The sequence below is a fragment of the Carcharhinus amblyrhynchos genome, chromosome 2, assembly GCF_965287045.1.
Source record: "Carcharhinus amblyrhynchos chromosome 2, sCarAmb.v2.hapA, whole genome shotgun sequence".
NCBI lineage: Eukaryota > Metazoa > Chordata > Chondrichthyes > Carcharhiniformes > Carcharhinidae > Carcharhinus > Carcharhinus amblyrhynchos.
The window spans coordinates 129,680,266-129,698,609 of NC_137325.1; the positions used below are offsets into that span (position 1 = coordinate 129,680,266).

At 42.5% G+C, this 18,344-nt stretch overlaps 1 protein-coding gene across 2 annotated transcripts in view; it reads right to left on the reverse strand.

Moving 5' to 3' along the window:
* Window positions 1–10,146, reverse strand: part of LOC145358603 (protein mono-ADP-ribosyltransferase PARP14-like) — a 61,667-nt gene extending 51,521 nt beyond the window's left edge. For both annotated transcript variants that reach the window (XM_080212811.1, XM_080212800.1), the window contains exon 1: window positions 9,956–10,146. In XM_080212811.1, coding sequence (XP_080068937.1) covers window positions 9,956–10,136 — 181 coding nt within the window. In that variant the 5' untranslated portion in view covers window positions 10,137–10,146. The remainder of the gene's footprint in view (window positions 1–9,955) is intronic.
* Window positions 10,147–18,344: the final 8,198 nt, after the last annotated feature.

Consider the following 18,344-nt stretch of genomic DNA (forward strand, 5'->3'; position numbering starts at 1 on the left):
TTTCTGGGGTGGGTAAGAATGAGGGCAGGCCTTATTTCACAGATCCACAGTTCATAGCGGCACACAAATTAAAAATAAATTGGGACGTAGTGCATAGGGCTGGTGGACTTGAGAACAAGTCTACAGGACATCCTGGACAAGGACTTGTTCAAGGGGACTCTGGGTGAGATAAAAGGGGTTGAAATTAAAATTCAGATGAAAATAGAGACTCAGCTAAGGAGTCTGAAGACACATCTGGTACCGCATTTTTGATTATTTTTATGTCAGATGTATTAGTGTGCAGCAAAAACTATTGTTTCTTGCTATATAAACAAAGCATACCATTCATAGTGTACATAGGGAAGATAAAGAGGGAGCAAAATAAGAACATAAGAACATAAGAAATAGGAGCAGGAGTAGGCCATCCAGCCCTTCGAGCCTGCCCCGCCATTCAATAAGATCATGGCTGATCTGTCACTGCTCAGTTCCACTTTCCCGCCCTCTCCCCATAGCCCTTAATCCCCTCTCTTATCAAAAACCCATCAACCTGCGTCTTAAAAATATTTAGCGAGGCAGCCTCCACCACTTCAACGGGCAGAGAATTCCAGAGATTCACCACCCTTTGAGTGAAGAAGTTCCTCCTCAACTCCGTTCTAAACCGCCCCCCTTTTATCTTGAGGCTGTGCCCCCTAGTCCTACTGTCTTTTTTGAGCGGGAAGAGTCTTTCCACCTCTATCTTATCCATCCCATTCATCATCTTATACGTCTCAATTAGATCTCCCCTCATTCTTCTAAACTCTAACGAGTACAAGCCCAGTTTATTCAGCCTCTCCTCATAGCTCAACCCCCTCAACTCCGGTATCAGCCTAGTAAAACTCCTCTGCACTCCCTCCAAGGCCAAAATATCTTTGCGCAGGTGCGGCGCCCAAAACTGCACACAGTACTCCAGCTGCGGCCTCACCAATGCCCTATATAGCCGCAGCAAGACCTCCCTACTTTTATATTCAATCCCCCTCGCTATGAAGGCCAGCATCCCATTCGCCTTCCTGACCACCTGCTGCACCTGCAAGCTGGGTTTTTGCGACTCATGCACAAGGACCCCAAGGTCCCTCTGCACCGTCGCCTGCTGCAGTTTTTCGCCCCGTAAGTAATAGTCCTTCCTACCATTCTTCCTACCAAAGTGGACCACCTCACACTTGCCAACATTAAATTCCATTTGCCATTTCCTGGCCCATTCGCCCAGCCTATCTAGATCCTTCTGCAGACTCTCCACACCCTCCGCACAATTTGCCTTTCCCCCAATCTTGGTGTCGTCAGCAAATTTCGACACTCTACACTCGGTTCCCTCCTCCAGATCATCTATATAAATGGTGAAAAGCTGAGGCCCCAGCACCGACCCCTGGGGTATAAATGTAGTGTTCTGTCACGGTTAGAGTATAGCGAAAGATCAACTTAATATAACATAAGTGCATTCAAAAGTCTGATGGCAGCAGAGAAGAAGCTGCCCTTGAGTCGGCTGGTGCGTGATCTCAAACATTTGTACCTTTTCCCCGATGGAACAAGGTGGAAGAGAGTATGTCTGGGGTGCATGGGGTCCTTGATTATGCTGGCTGTTTCTCCGAGGCAATGGGAATTGTAGACAGAGTCAAGGGATTGGAAGTTGGTTTGCGTGATGGACTGGGCTATGTTCACAACCCTTTGTAGCTTCTTGCATTCTTGGTCAGAGCAGTTATGCCATCTGGCTGAAAGCGGAAGCGAAACTAGAAAGGCTGGTGAATATGGTAGCATTGGAACCAGTAGCCACTACCAAATGGGCCACCGCAATTGTTCCAGTTTTAAAAACAGATGGCATGATTAGAATCTGTGGGGACTTCAACATCACTGTGAACCCAGCATTGTGTGTGGATCAATACCTATTTCCTCTCATTGAGGAACTATTTAGTGATTTTGCAGAGTGGGGTTTGATTGGGATGATTAGCAGGTAAGGTAATGTGACAGAGAATCTGGACGAAACTTAAATGCTACTTTTGGAGTTGAGAGAGAGCAGTGTTCTTTTTTCCCCTCTCTGAAGTTGGAGACTGGAATCTGCCAGGAGATAAGTCTCTTTTTTTGAGAATTGCTATTTGAGAGTGAATCTTTCTCGGAGAGTTGCTGTTTTGGAAACTGCTGTCTGGATCTCTGTCCAGAAGTGTTAAAAAGCTGAAAATTTAGCATCACATGGGCATACTTGATTTTGTGCTAACTAATTTTGAAGAAGGGTTTTGTTTTGTTTATTTATCAGCATCGCAAGTAGGCTTACATTAACACTGCAATGAAGTTACTGTGAAAATCCTCTGGTCGTCACACTCCGGCACCTGTTCAGGTACACTGAGGGAGAAATTAACATGGCCAATGCACGTCTTTTTGGCTGTGGGAGGAAACCAGAGCACCTGGAGGAAACCCTCGCAGACATGGGGAGAACATGCAGACTCTGCACAGACGGTAACTATGGGGCATTGCTTTAAATTGGAACTCTAGAGATAGCTAGTTGTTAAGGATCATACTTTGTCATGTCTAAGTATTTTAATTTGTAAAAGTTACGCTAATTCTTAAATAAACTTTGTTTTGACAAAATATTTCTGGTGAATCACTTGAATCATACCTGGGGTGGGGCACCTGATGTCACCCTAATGTCAAAATAAAATGTAAAAGTTAGAGTCCAGGCTAACTACAGAATACTAATAAACTTTGGGGTTTCTGGCCTGGGCCTTAACACCTGTCACAGACCTATCCAAATAAGTGTCGCGGAAGAGTCCCAACCACCTCTGACAATATTAACTCAGTGGGGATTTTTATGTTACAAGCTCTTCCCTTTGGCATCACGTTGGCACAGGCCCTTTTCTAGAGAGCAATGGATCAAATATTACATGGGTTGCCGGAGATCCAGTGTTACCTGGACGATATTTTGGTAATGGGCTCCACCGAAAAAGAGCATTTGAAGAAGCTAGAAGAGACCCTCAGAAGACTGCAGGAGCATTGCCTGCAAGCAATAATGAAAAATGCGAATTCTTTAGAAATGATTTAGAAATAGCTGGACCATGTCATCGATAGTGAAGGTTTGCACAAGGCACCCAAGAAAATGGATGCCATTATGCAGGTTCCTTGACCAAAGAATGTATCACAGTTATCTTGTGATTGACAAACTACTATGTCAAGTTTGTGCCAGATTTGATAAGTACATTAAAACCTTATACCAACTGCTTGGGAATGGAGACGGACTCAGGGATGTGAGGAAGCTTATTGGGAGGTAATATAACATTTAAGGAAATCAGAAGTGCTAACCTATTTCAACTTAAGTTGTCACTGCAATTAGTCTGCGATGCCTCACTTTACGAGGTTGGCACTGTATTGTCGCATATATTGGTTTGATAGAAGGGAAAGACTCATTGCCTTTATGTCAAGGTCTTTGACGAAAATGGAGGAAAACTATGCCCAGATCGAAAAGGAAGGATTGAATATTGTGTTTGGGTGAAGAAATTCTCACACTTACTGCGCAGCCGTCAGCTCATGCTGCTGAGCAAGCACAGGCTCTTCACCACCATTTTTGGGCCAAAGACAGGAACATAGTGGGGAAGATGGGCATCTCTTCTACCTATGACATACAAAATCAACAATCAGAGAAGCATGGCATGCAGATGCTCTTTCAAGGCTGCCTCTCCCTGGAGGAATGCATGTTCCTGATTGTAATTTAAAAATCATGTATTTTTATCAACAAGGCACTGGTGTCTGCAATCCAGGTGCGGTAGAACCAGTCTTATGACAAGTCATGAATTTAGACCTGAGAAGGAGGACCAGCCAGATTTACGTCACTATCTGTGCAGGGAGAGGGAGTTGTCCATATCAGACAGATATCTATAGTGGGGGATGAGAGTGATCATTCCTCCCACATTAAGAGGAAAGGTGTGGAACAAGTGCACCAAGGCACCTAGGTGTGGTGCTGATGAAAGAGGTTGCCGGGAGCTATTTTTGTGGCCAAGTGTAGACTCCCAGATCTAGAAGGCAGATTCTTGTGAATCCTGTGCTCTAGTAAGGAAGGTGCTGCTGTTGTCGCCCCTTCACCCATGGGAATGGCCTGAACATAAGAATTAGGAGCAGGAGTCGGCCATCTGGCCCCTCGAGCCTGCTCCATCATTCAATAAGATCATGGCTGATCTTTACGTGGACTCAGCTCCACTTACCCACCCACTCACCATAATCCTTAATTCCTTTACTATTCAAAGATTTATCTATCCTTGCCTTAAAAACATTCAATGAGGTAGCCTCAACTGCTTCACTGGGCAGGGAATTCCACAGATTCACAACCCTATGTGTGAAGAAGTTCCTCCTCAACTCAGTCCTAAATCTGCTTCCCCTTATTTTGAGGCTATGCCCCCCTAGTTCTAGTTTCACCCGCCAGTGAAAACAACTTCCCTGCTTCTAATCTATTCCCTCCATGTTTCCATAAGATCTCCCTTCAATCTTCTGAATTCCAATGAGTACAGCCTCAGTCTACTCAGTATTTCCTCATAAACCAATCCTCTCAACTCCAGGATCAATCTAGTAAATCTCCTCTGCACCCCCTCCCGTGTCAGTATATTCTTTCTCAAGTAAGGAGGCCAAAACTGTACACTGTACTCCAGGTGTGGCCTCAACAGCATCTTATACAGCTGCAACATAACATCACTGTTTTTAAACTCCATCCCTCTAGTATTAAAGGACAAAATTCCATTTGCCTTCTTAACTACCTGCAAACCAGCTCCTTGAGATTCCTGCACAAGGACATCCAGGTCCCTCTGCACAGTAGCATGCTGCAATTTTTTACCATTTAAATAATAGTCCATTTTGCTGTTATTCCAACCAAAATGCATGAATTCACATTTACCAACATTGTACTCCATTGACAGACCTTCACCCACTCATTTAGACTATCTGTATCCCTTTGCAGACTTTCAGCGTCATCTGCACACTTTGTTCTGCCACTCATCTTAGTGTCATCTGAGACTTTTGACACTTGGTCCCCAATTCCAAATTATTTATGTAAATCATAAACAATTGTAGTCCCAACACTGATTACTGAGGCACACCGCTAGTCACTGATCGCCAATCAGAGAAACACCCATTTGTCCCCACTCTTTGCTTTCTGTTAGTTAACCAATCCTCTATCCATGCTAATACATTACCTGTAACACCGTGCACCTTTATCTTATGTAGTAGTCTTTGGTGCAGCACCTTTTCAAATGCATTCTGGAAATCCAGATACACCACATCCACAGGTTCCCCATTGTCCACTGCACGTTATGTTCTCAAAGAATTCCACCAAATTAGTCAAACATGGCCTTCCCTTCATGAACCCATGCTGCGTCTTAGCAATGGGACAATTTATATCCTGATATCTTGTTATTTCTTACTTGATGATAGATTCAAGCACTTTCCCCACTACAGAAGTTAAGCTAACTGGCCTATAGTTACCCACCTTTTGTCTATCTTCTTTTTTAAACAGTGCTGGCACATTTGCTGTTTTCCAATCTGCAGGAACCACACCAGAGTCCAGCGAATTTTGGTAAATTACCACTAGTGCTTTTGCTATTTCTCCCACCATCTCTTTTAGTACTCTGGGACGCATTCCATCAGGACCAGGAGAGACTTGTCTACTTTAAGCGCCATTAAACTTGCCCAACACTACCTCTTTCATAATAATGATAGTTTCTAGGTTCTCACCGGACATAGCCTTCATGTCATCAATTTTTGGCATGTTATTCGTGTCTTCCACAGTGAGGACCGACACAAAATATCTATTCAATGCCTCAGCCATTTTCTCATTTCCAGTTATTACACCCCCCTTCTCATCCTCTAAAGCACCAATGTTTACTTTAGCCACTCTTTCATTTTCTATATTTGTAGAAACTTTTGCTATCCATTTTTATATTGAGCTAGTTTACTCTCATAACACATCTTACTTTTTTTTTTGTATAGCCTTTTTCATGCCTTTCTGCTGACCTTTAAAGGTTTCCCAATCCTCTAGGTTCCCACTAATCTTTGCCACTTTGTATGCATTTTCTTTCAATTTGATACCCTCCTTTATTTCCTCATTATCCATGGCTGATTATCTCTTTTTCTACAGTCCTTATCACTGGTATATACTTTTGCTGAGCGCTGTAAAAGATCGCTTTGAAAGTCCTCTGCTATTCCTCAATTGTCCCACCATAAAAGTCCCACCATGAAGCTCCATGACAAAGGGTGTACATTGACTTTGCAGGTTCAGTGAAAGGACAAATGTTATTGGTGGCAGTCAATGCCCACTACATGTGACCAGAAGTGGCAATCATGAAGTTGGTTTCCACAGAGGTGAAAATAGGGGATTTTCACAGGAACTTCATTGCCGTATGAACGTAAGCCTACTTGTGACTAATAAATAAACTTTAGATTTTTTAGACTGGACAAATTATTTACTAGATTTGGGAATCCCAAACAAGTGGTGAGTGACAATGGGACCCAGTTTGTGGCAAAGGAGCTTGGAGAGTACCTTGATCACAGAGGAGTCCAACAAGTTAGGATGGCTCCGTACTACTCAGTGACCAGGCACAAAGGTTGCTTGAACCTTGAAGCAGGTGCTGAAAGCCTCCAAAGGGGGGGGTTCACTTGGAATGTGAGTAAATAGGATCCTCAATATGTTTCATAATATGCCACATGTGACAACTCAGTGTTCACCAGTGTCGTTAATGTATAATCACAAACTGAGGACCTGGTGAGGTCAGAAGAGATAAGAGAAGTGGTGGAACATAGAAAACTACAGCACAAACTGGCCCTTCGGCCCAGAAGTTGCGCTGATCGTATCCCTACCTAATAGGCCTATCTATAACCCTCAATCCCATTAAATCCCATTAAAGAAATGAATCAAGAAGGACAAATGGCCTGAAAGGAGGGGAATTCCAAGTTGAGGAATTTCCAAAAGGGATACATCATGCTGGCCAGGAATTACACATCTGGAGAGAAATGGGCCCCTGTGGTAGTGGTGGCCCAAATACGGTGCAGACCAGGGATAAGCTGGTCTGGAGGTGGCATGTGGGTCAGCTGGTTGCCACACCATATCAAGTGGAGGAAAGTCATCCAAGGTCCTGAAACATTTCAGATGGAGCCAGGGGAACCAACCAACCAAGTGTTCCTGAAATAGGTATAGTCTTACCCAGGTGGTAGATGTTAATAATGTCTACAGAAAACAGAAACCACTCAAGAGGAAGCTATTAATGTGCAACAAGAGTTTCCAGAAATTCAGGGAACGACACCTAAGAAGGCCCCTGAGACGTTCATCTCAGAAGTCATCCCCCAGAAAGACTGATTATGTCAGTGCAGATGCTAATTGGATGAAACTTGCTAAAGTCAGTCTTGCGCTAACTGTGCTACTGTCACTACATTGAATAAACCATTCCTATTTTATTTGCACTTACTTACATTGTGGTCTCTTTATTATCCATGATGTAATCCAAACATAATTAGTTTTAAACCTTTCAAAGTATTTTAAAAGGTGCCCTGCCATGAGGTATCCAAGAATTTGTCTGTTTCAGGTGATCAGCCCCTTTGAATAAAGAAATTGGGCTCCTTAGACATAAAAAGTTAACCCAGTTTTGGGGTCCATTTGCAATGTGCAAAGTCTCATCAGTTGCTCCAAACTCTCTTTGCAGGCTCTGATGGAGCACAAGGGCCCCTCCTGTATCCAGCAAAAATAATCTGGCCGCAGAACTACTTGCCTCCATGCACTTTGCCTTATGATCTGGCAGGGGCAGCCATAAGCAAGGCTACAATCTGGCAAGCTTCCTGATTCGCCTGTTTGACATTTCAAAACCTGCTTGCCATAAACAAATGAGCAGGGGCCGCTTCGCTGCCACAACAGGCGGGTCTCTGATGGCTGTTCATCCAAAAGTCAAAAGTCAACCCCATTCTCATTTGGAAATAATTCCATGCTAGAAACAAGGGCGTTCATTTTCATCTTTATTCCATGGTAATTTGAAATCAACAAGCAAAACTGGACTGCTTCTATAACAGGTTCAACCACATTACTGTCCCCAACAGTGAAGATGAAAGATTGCCCAAAAGTTTTCCAAGATCACGGCCAAGACTTCACACAGTCCTGCTGCCTCCAGTTTTCCATCCATTGCTATATCTCAGATAATTTTCTTTTTGGTTTTCATTTTCTCTATAACAATTGCCTGTATTCTAGTAATTTATTTTAATTGACCTAACTCTCAGTGTTAGAACCATAAAGGTAGAAAGTACGGACGGGGGCGGGGACGGAGGCGAGGGAGTTGGTGGTGAGTGGAGGTCATTCAAACAAATGTGTCAGCACAGTTATGTCGATACCCAAAGTTAAGCCAACTTTTCAAACATTTTAATATGACTCCACCTGCTTATAGTTTTCGACAAACAAAGTAAAATGACGGGAAATGAAACCGAAACCTTCTTGTTTTTAGTTCCCTGGTAAACGTTAGGTTTCCACACCAACACTCCCAGCTAAAAAGGCAAGCTGGAAGGCATTTCTGATCGGGGCGGGATGGTTTTCACGGGTCATGAATTTTTCTGTTTTAACATCAGGGGCTGAAAATTGGTTTGAAACTGTGTACGTATACATGTGGGTGTATGCGGAGAGGTGAAAAGAAGACGGCTGTTTTGCAGTTATGACAAATTTAATGACAGGACCTGAGCATTTTTTGTCATCGTCTGAGCTACAGCCAGCCATTTTGACAGACTGTTGGGTACAAAATTGGGTAGGTCGGTCTTTAGCACCAAATGGGAAGCAAAGATTTATAGGTTTTGCCAGGTGGGGGCGAGGGGAGAGAATGTTGTGGCAAGAAGGCTCTTTGGTGAAGGAAATTGGAGGTTTTTGGGGGTGGGAAGCAGATTGCAGGTCTTGGGGCGAGTTGGGGGTCCTTAAGAACTAGCCAACATTGGAAGGGTTAGAGGAGAAAATCGATCACCTCGCGGGGGCGGAAATAAGAGCTGGAGAAGAAGAGTAGAGGTCTCAGAGCGGGTGCGGATGGAGGAGAGAACACTGGGAGGGTCTCAGACGAAATTGACGATCACGGGAGAAATCAGAGATTTGGTGAGAGATTAGAAAGGTCGGGGGAGACCGTACGGTTTTCAGAGGAGATATCAGAAGTGCAGGTGAAGGAGATCGGAGGCTTGCGGGGAAGACCATTCAAATAGGGGTTCAGATTAGTAACATTTTAGGAGATCCGAAGGGTCAAGAACGTCCAATGCAGAGGATGAAGTGAAGTCTTAAACTGGGAAAGCACTTTCTCCTAGATACGGCACTCCCCCGGCTCACAACCGAAAGTTTACTTGAGAAATCCAGCCGGCCAGGGTTAAATTTCAAATGGTGGTTAATTTTGAGGCTACTGGTCTCATAACATTCAGACGATCGATCCACCTACTGCGAGGAGGGTGATTGTCCATGCTGTCTTCGTTAAAGTTAGGAACGGGCGTTTCAAAATGCCACCTGATACAAACTCACCCATTTCTGGTCGTTGACATTCGCCCAGATATTTGTTTCTTTTTTGCATTTTGGTGACATTTCTGATGTTTCAATTACAGCAATGATTTTGTCTGGTAAGCTGACAGTTTAATATTGCGGACCCACAGGAAGGTGGCGATATTTTCAGGGAGTTTCTGACACTAACGAGAGGTTCAGTGATTCGAAAACATTGTATTTACTCTTTCGAACTTTAAACAATGTGTTTAATTTTATGTTAGTGTGAAAAGTATATAGATTTGTGTTAAAATTAAAATTAATTTGAATTCTTAAAGACTTGGTCTTGGTTATTTTCACTTTCAGTTTCATGTTTCATTTTCTCCATATAAGATCGGCTGTATGATTTGAATTAATTACCACGGTTTATTTTATATATTTTACTACCAATCGCTCCGCATTTCCAGAACTCAAAATGAATGTAAAGTTAAAACATACCATCTTTTTTGAGGAAAGTCACCACGGCATCTCCATTTTCAACAATTTTAACATCACATTCCCCACCACCTGACTTCTTCTTGCTTTGAAAATAAGCAGCTAATTTGTTTTTAATTACTTTTTTTGTAATCTGTGAAAAACCAGTAACTAAGACAGCAAAATCGCCACCCTCATCAGCCATGGTGGCTTAACTGATCCAGAATTGAAAGGACTGCCTCATTTTATAAGGAGGAGTGACTTGAAGACATGAATTATCCAATAAAATGCCCGAGTGACTATAGTATACAACAACATTTTTAAAAATGTAATGGAATTTAGTTTAGAATCGGGCTTTGAAATTAAATTCTATATTTAAAAAAGTCTAAGCAATGTTGTGATTATTATATTGTGGGAGGATATATTCGCTTCTTTAAAATCTTTCAATTACAACTTCTGTTTCAGTTTCACTTTCCAGTAATTGCTACATTTTACTTTAAACTGCAACAAAATCAATATAGGATACATACAGAAACAAAAACCATTGAAGTTATATTTAGTTGATATCAAGTTGTCTCTTCAATACAATGGATTTAGAGTTCAGTTATAAATTTATGCGGAAAAAATCGGTGGGGCCAATAATTGGGTCCAGGAATTATGATACGTAATTAAACTGTGCTCAATGATATCGATGGAAAACTAATGCTGCATAATCATTAATTACTATCCATTAGTAATCTATTACTAAATGTGCTGTTTAGTGGCTGTAGGCCCCAGGAAGAACCCAAGTTTGTGCATGGACATTTCCACTTATAGTGAGCTTGCACTATTTAAAGTCAACCTGTATCTTTTAAAGGCAAGAAGAATTCTGCAGTAGTTGGTTAAAAAGAAGTTTGAGCGCAGGAAAAGCACCAAAAAGTTCTGCAATAGGGCAGAGAAGTGCCCAAGAAGCTGAAGAGACATTAGTGCTATCATCTACCTGCTAGAGGTAGTGAGGTCTGAATTCAGACAACTTATGCCTAAAAACTGCCTGAGAGCATTTTGCGAAGTCATCTGCAGTTCCCTCTCCCGAAAGCCAGCAGCTGTTTGCAAACCACGCTGCAGCCACTGGAGTGATGGAATATTCGCCACTCACCTGGATGTGGCTTTGGGGATTCAATCAGGATACTTCCACCCGGGGGGTCTTTCGGGTCTACTTCCACCCAGGAGTTTGGTGACATCTGTAACTTTCCAAATTCACCCTAAGCTGCTGCCATGTCAAACCAGGTGTCTGCTAATTTACCCATTTTACATCTGACTTATAACTCTGCACCAACACCACTCAGGAAGTTCAACACCATCGAGGACAAAGCAGCCCAATTGATCAGTACCCCACCCATCATTGACACACAGTGGAAGTGGTATGCCATTTACAAGATGCATTGCAGCAATACAACAAGGCTCCTTGGACAACCATCCCAGCTCGTGACCTCCATCACATGGAAGGCCAAGGGCAGCATATGCATGACAACACCATCAACTGCAAGGTCCTCTCCCAAGTCACACACCATTCTCACTTGGAACTAAATTGCTTTTCCTTCAGTCACTGCGTCAAAATCCTGGAACTCCCTTCAACTGCAATCATTCATGAAGATAGCTCACCACCACCTTCTCAAGGGCAATTAGGAATGGGCAATAAATGCTGCACTAGCCAGCAATGCTCACATCCCACAAATTAACAATCTTTTAGAAAAGCATCACAGTAGCAAGTGGTTAGCACTGCTGCTTCACAGCTCCAGGGACCTGGGTTTGATTCCCAGCTTGGGTCACCGTCTGTGTGGAGTTTGCACAATGCCCTTGTGTCTGCTTGGGTTTCCTCTGGGTGCTCTGGTTTCCTCCCACAGTCCAAAGACGTGCAGGTTGATTGGCCAGATAAAATTGCCCCTTAGTGTCCTGAGATGCATAGGTTAGAGGTTATGTTCCAGCTGTATGAAGTGCTGGTGAGGCCATACTTGACATATTGTGTACAGTTTTGGTCTGTAGGTAAAAATGTAGGGATATGGGGGTAGGGCCTGAATGGGATTGTAGTCGGTGCAGACTTGATGGGCCAAATGGTCTCTTTCTGAACTGCATGGTTTTTATGGTTCTATGGTAAACAACATTAGGCAAAGGCAATTGCAAGACAGATTCTAAAGAATAAGGATGTAAGAACTAGGAGCAGGAGTAGGCCATCTGGCCCCTCGAGCCTGCTCTGTCATCCAATGTGAGCTTTTCATGGACTAGGCTCCACTTACCCACCCAATCACCGTAGCCCTTAATTCCTTCACTATTCAAAAAATCTATCTGTGCCTTAAAAACATGCCTCAACTGCTTCATTGGGCAGAGAATTCCACAGATTCACAACGCTTTGGGTGAGGAAGTTCCTCCTCAACTTGGTTCTAAATGTGCTCCCCCTTATTTTGAGGCCCTGGCCCTTAGTTCTAGTTTCACCTGCCGGTGGAAACAACTTCCCTGCTTCTATTTTATTTATTCCCTTTAGTTTTATATGTTTCTATAAGATCCCCTCTCATTCTTCTAAATTCCAATGAGTATAGTCCCAGTCTACTCAGTCTCTCCTCATAAGCCAACTCTCAACTCCAGAATCAAATTAGTGAATCTCTTCTCCACCCCTTCCAGTGCTAGTATATTCCTTTCTCAAGACCAAAACCGTATGCAGTACTTCATGTGTGACCTCACCAGCACTTTATACAGCTGGAACATAACCTCCCTGTTTTAAACTTCATTCCTCTAGCAATGAAGGACCATCTTCTATTGCCTTCTTAATTCCTGCTGCACCTGCAAACTAATATTTTGTAATTCATGCACAAGGACACCCAGGTCCCTCTGCACAGCAATTTTCTACAATTTAAATAATAGTCCATTTTGCTGTTAATCCTACCAAAATGCAAGACCTCACATTTACCAACATTATACTCCATTTGCCAGACCCTTGCTTACTCAGTTAAACTATGTATATCCCTTTGCAGACATTCAGTGTCCTCTGCAGACTTTGCCATACTACCCCAACTCTAAATCAATTGTGTCAATTGTAAATAATTGCGGTCCCAACAGTGATTCCTGAGGCACACAACTAGTCACTAATTGTCAACCTTAAAAACACCCATTTGTCCCTACTCCTTGCTTTCTGTTAGAACATAGAACATTACAGTGCAGTACAGGCCCTTCAGCCCTCGATGTTGCGCCGACCAGTGGAATGAATCTAATGACCCTCTAACCTAAACTATTCCAGTGTTATCCATATGCCTATCCACTGACCATTTGAATGCCCTTAAAGTTGGCAAGTCCACAACTCCTGCAGGCAGGGCATTCCACGCCCTTACTACCCTCTGAGTAAAGAACCTACCTCTGACATCCGTCCTATAATTATCACCCTTCAATTTAAAGCTATGTCCCCTCGTGTTAGCCATCACCATCCGAGGAAAAAGGCTCTCACTGTCAACCCTATCTAATCCTCTGATCATCTTGTATGCCTCAATTAGGTCACCTCTTAACCTTCTTCTCTCTAACAAAAACAACATCAAGTCCCTCAGCCTTTCCTCATAAGACCTTCCCACCATACCAGGCAACATCCTGGTAAACCTCCTCGGCACCCTTTCCAGTGCTTCCACATCTTTCTTATAATGCGGTGACCAGAACTGTACTCAATACTCCAAGCGCGGCTGCACCAGAGTTTTATACAGTTGCAATACGATCTCACGGCTCCGAAATTCAATCCCTCTACCAATAAAAGCCAACATACTGTACACCTTCTTAAGAACCTTCTCAACCTGGGTGCCAACTTTCAGGGATCTATGCACATGTACACCGAGATTTCTCTGCTCGTTGACACTACCAAGAGTCCTTCCATTAGCCCTATATTCTGTAATCCTGTTACTTTTTCCAAAGTAAATCACCTCACACTTTTCTGAATTAAACTCCATTTGCCACCTGTCAGCCCAGCTCTGCAGCTTATCTATGTCCCTCTGCAAACTGTATCATCCATCCGCACTGTCTACAGCTCCTCCGACTTTAGTGTCGTCCGCAAATTTACTAACCCATCCTTCTACACCCTCATCTAGGTCATTTATAAAAATGACAAACAGCAGTGGCCCCAAAACAGATCCCTGCAGTAGACCACTAGTAACTGAACTGCAGGTTGAATATTTCCCATCAACTACCACCCTCTGTCTTCTATCAGCTAGCCAATGCCTGATCCAAACTGCTAAATCACCCTCAATCCCATGCATCTGTATTTTCTGCAGTAGCCTACCATGGGGAACCTTAACAAACGCTTTGCTAAAATCCATATACAGCACGTCAATTGCTTTACCCTTATCCCCCTCTTTGGTCACCTTCTCAAAGAACTCGATAACGTTTGTGAGGGTTCAACCCTTCACAAAACCGTGTTGACTATCCCTAATCAATTTATTTCTCTCTAGATGATTATAATTCCTATCTCTTATAATTCTTTCCAAAACTTTGCCCACAACAGAAGGCTCACCAGTCTATAATTCCCAGGATGGTCTCTACTCCCCTTCTCGAACAAGGGGACAACATTTGCTATCCTCCAGTCTTCCGGCACTATACCTGTAGCCAATGACGACATGAAGATCAAAGCCAAAGGCTCTGCAATCTCCTCCCTAGCCTCCCAGAGAATCCTAGGATAAATGTCATCCGGCCCAGGGGACTTATCTATTTTCATACTCTTGTTAACCAATCCTCTATCCATGTTAATATATTACCTGTAACGCCATGCACCTTTAACTTATGCATCAGCCTTTTGTGTGGCGCCTTGTCAAATCCCTTCTAGAAATCCAGATACACTACATCCATCAGTTCCCTGTTGTCCACCACACTTGTAATGCCTTCAAAGAATTACTGTTAATTAGCTAATGCATTTCATGAATCCATGCCCTTTATCAACCCATGCTGCATCTGCCCAATGGGACAATTTCTATCCAGCTCAATATTTCTTCATTGATAAATTTGAGTACTTTCCCTACTACAGAAGTTAAGCTAACTAGTCTATAGTTACCCACCTTCTGTCTATCTCCTTTTTTTCCAAACGGTGGTTTCACATTTGCTGTTTCTAATCTGACGGAATCACCCAGAATCCAGCGAATTTTGAGAAGTTACAAGCACATTTGCACTTTTGTATGGAACATTGGATAAAGTTGGTTTGGAATGGTGGTGTTAATGTCAAAGCTGTGGCTGAAAGGAGACTGTGATGGTCCATAGCAGAGAAATGGAAAGGTGAGTGAGTGTTGTATCACAGGGATTTGCTGCTTTGTTTCAGTGGAACTGAAGTTGAATGATGCTATTTTGGACTAGCTAGCCAATCTCCTCCCTTCCTCTTTTTCTTCTTCCTCCTCAGCTGTTCACCATGTTGCTGGTGGAAAGGGCTGTGCCCTGATGATGGGCTAGTTTGTCAAGGATATGACTGACCACACAGATCCACATATAATTCCATTAAGTATAAAAGAGCACCTGCAGAGTGGGCCATGCAGTGTAACCATAGCTTCAGTGCCTCAATGGTCAGCTCCATGGTGCATTAAGAAAATCCAAATTTTTTTTAGATTTCAGATTTCTCTTCCTACAACTTGTATTAAATTTCCTTGTATTCCATAACCTATAGTAATTTGAATCTGCTTAGACTGATGCTCCTCTCTTTCTGACACTCCAATCTGCCGATCACCTCATTTATAATAAAATTACATGATACATGCACTTAAAATGTTCTCCAGTTCTGCATTCATTTGTATCCATGTTGTGCAAATTCCTCCACCAGGTTACTTGCTACCGGGCTCCTAATTGTTCCAATCCAAATTATTTACCCTTTCACTTTAATTTTGCTTAATTTGAGAGGTATCAGTGTGCTTAATGCTATCCCGATTGTTTGAAAATCCATTTCTCTATGGTGTATGTTTCAATTCCTTTATCATTGATTGGTGTTGTTTCACTCTACTGGCCCCAATAACCATTTTATGCCATGTTGTTTGTCAAGTGGTTTGCATGCCTGAAACCTGTCCTTCAATGCAATTATTGTAAGTAACTCCAAACCATTGCGTGGGTCCATTTTGAGCTGGTTTCTTGCATGTTAGCTACTTTACACATAACTCTTTCGCAGTACCCCAAAGTGTCATGCTACACATTCTTGAATTCCTTGTGATCTTATCAAAAGATTCCGAAGTTATTGCACATCTCTCTACATGGGGTCCAGATGCTTCAGGTGACATCCAGAGGACCTTATTTTGTTCTCTTAAATAAAATAGCCAAGAACACAAATATCACTGAGAAAACTATTTACTAGCCTCATCTATATTTTCCTTTCACTAGAATATACATCAACACCATGTTGAAATATTCTGCTGCCCATTTGCTGTTTTGATTTCCTGTCTCTATCTTCTATCCTTGATTATTTAATCCTACCTTATTTGATACATTCCACTAGTTATTACCCTATCCCAGTCACGAGCCCTAGAGAAATTTTGCAGTCCAATAAAATATAACATATTTAAAACATAAATCAAATATTTCTGTTTGACTACAGGCAGCAACATATTTGCATTGTTTGCACTTTATCTTGACGGTGAGAGGGGCACACAGAAAAGCATGCTGGTGGAAGGAGGGGGACACGATGGATGGAGGGCCAAGTGATGTGTTGCAGCTGCAAAATGTGGGAACTTGTGGATGCCACTGTGGTTCACAGCAACCATATCTGCAGCAAATGTTGGAGTTTCAGCTTCAGGCACTGCGACACATCATGGAGGGGGAGAGTTACCTCGATGCTGCATTTCCGGAGGCAGTCACACCACTTGGATTAACTGCCTTAAATTTTGTCAGTGATCAGGGACAGAAGACTGTGATTGCGAATGAGGCAGATAGAAGGATTCATGAGATAGCACAGCAGGAGCTGCAACCCCTCCCCTTGTCCAATAGGTTTGAAATTCTTTTTCCCGGTGTGGATGAAAGCAAAGTCTGTAGCGAGGATGAACAAACTGACCACTGCATCAAGGTTCAGGGAGTTGTTAGAAGAAGGAGGAGGAGGAGGAGGAGGAGGAGGAGGAGGAGAAGAAGAGAGAGAGAAAGACAAATGTAGTTATAATTAAGGATAGTATAGGTCAGGGAAATAGCAGGATCGAAAGTCTCAAAGGCTGTGTTGTTTGCCTGGTGCCAGAGTTCGGAACATTTTGCTCAGAGATGGAGAGGGAGGATCCTGGGGTTTAGGTCCATGAAGGTACCAACAACATAGGTAGAATGAGAGTGAAGGTTCTGTGTAGGCAGTTTGAGGAGTTGGGCACTAAATTAAAAACCAGAGTCTCCAAGGTTCTAATCTCTGGCTTATTACCTGAGCCAGGTGCAAATTGGCAAAGGATACATAAAATTAGAGAGATGAATACATGGCTCAAAGACTGGTGTTGGAGAAATAGGTTTCAGTTCATTGGGCACTAGCATCAATACTTGGGAAAGAGAGGGCTGTACCTTTGGGCTGGCCTACATTTGAACTGTGCTGGGACAAATGTTTGTGTGGACTGTATAACTAGGGAGGTGGACAGGGCTTTAAACTAAATAGCAGGCTCAGTTGCATGGAAAATTAGGAAGTCAAAGTTAAAAAAGATAGGAGTACATGCTAGTGATGAGTCTGAGTGTCAACAGAAAGCAAAAGGTACTGGCAGATCATATGAAAGTCATATTATACCAAGGATTCATACAAGGGGAGGAAAATTAGATAACAAAACAAACTTAAAAGCTTTGTATCTTAATACTCAAAGCATTTGGAATAAAATTAATGAGTTAACAGCACAAATTGAGACAAATGGATATGATTAAGTGGTAATTACAGTTGCAGGGAAACCAGATTTGGGAACTGAATGTTCGAATGTAGTCAGCATTTCAAAAGGACGGAAAAGGCGGCGGTGTAGCTTTGTTAGCTAAGAAAGGGATTATTGCTGTAGTGAGAAATGGTTTGGGCACTGCCCCATCTTTTTCAAAGATGGCACCAGAGCAAGGTGACTTCTTGCAAGCTGTGCCCAGCATACCTTCAAATTCTATCTTTTACTCTCATTCAATGCTTGTAAAACTTCATTCTAACTATCTTAAACTCTCTAACAATGCTTTAATTACACCCTAGCTATGACTGTAACATTACATTCTGCACACCCTTGTTTCCTCCTCTATCTCTGTCTGTATAGCATGCAAGAAACAATACTTTTCACTCTATACTAATACATTTGACAATAATAAACCAAATCAATTTTAAAAATCAATAGTAGAATTAGTCTGGGTAGAAATATTAAATACCAAGAGAAGGAAGAGCAATCTATAGGTCCCCAGTCTTAGCTCCACAGTGGCACACAGAAACCAAGAATACTGAGGGCTTGTAAGAAAGGTACAA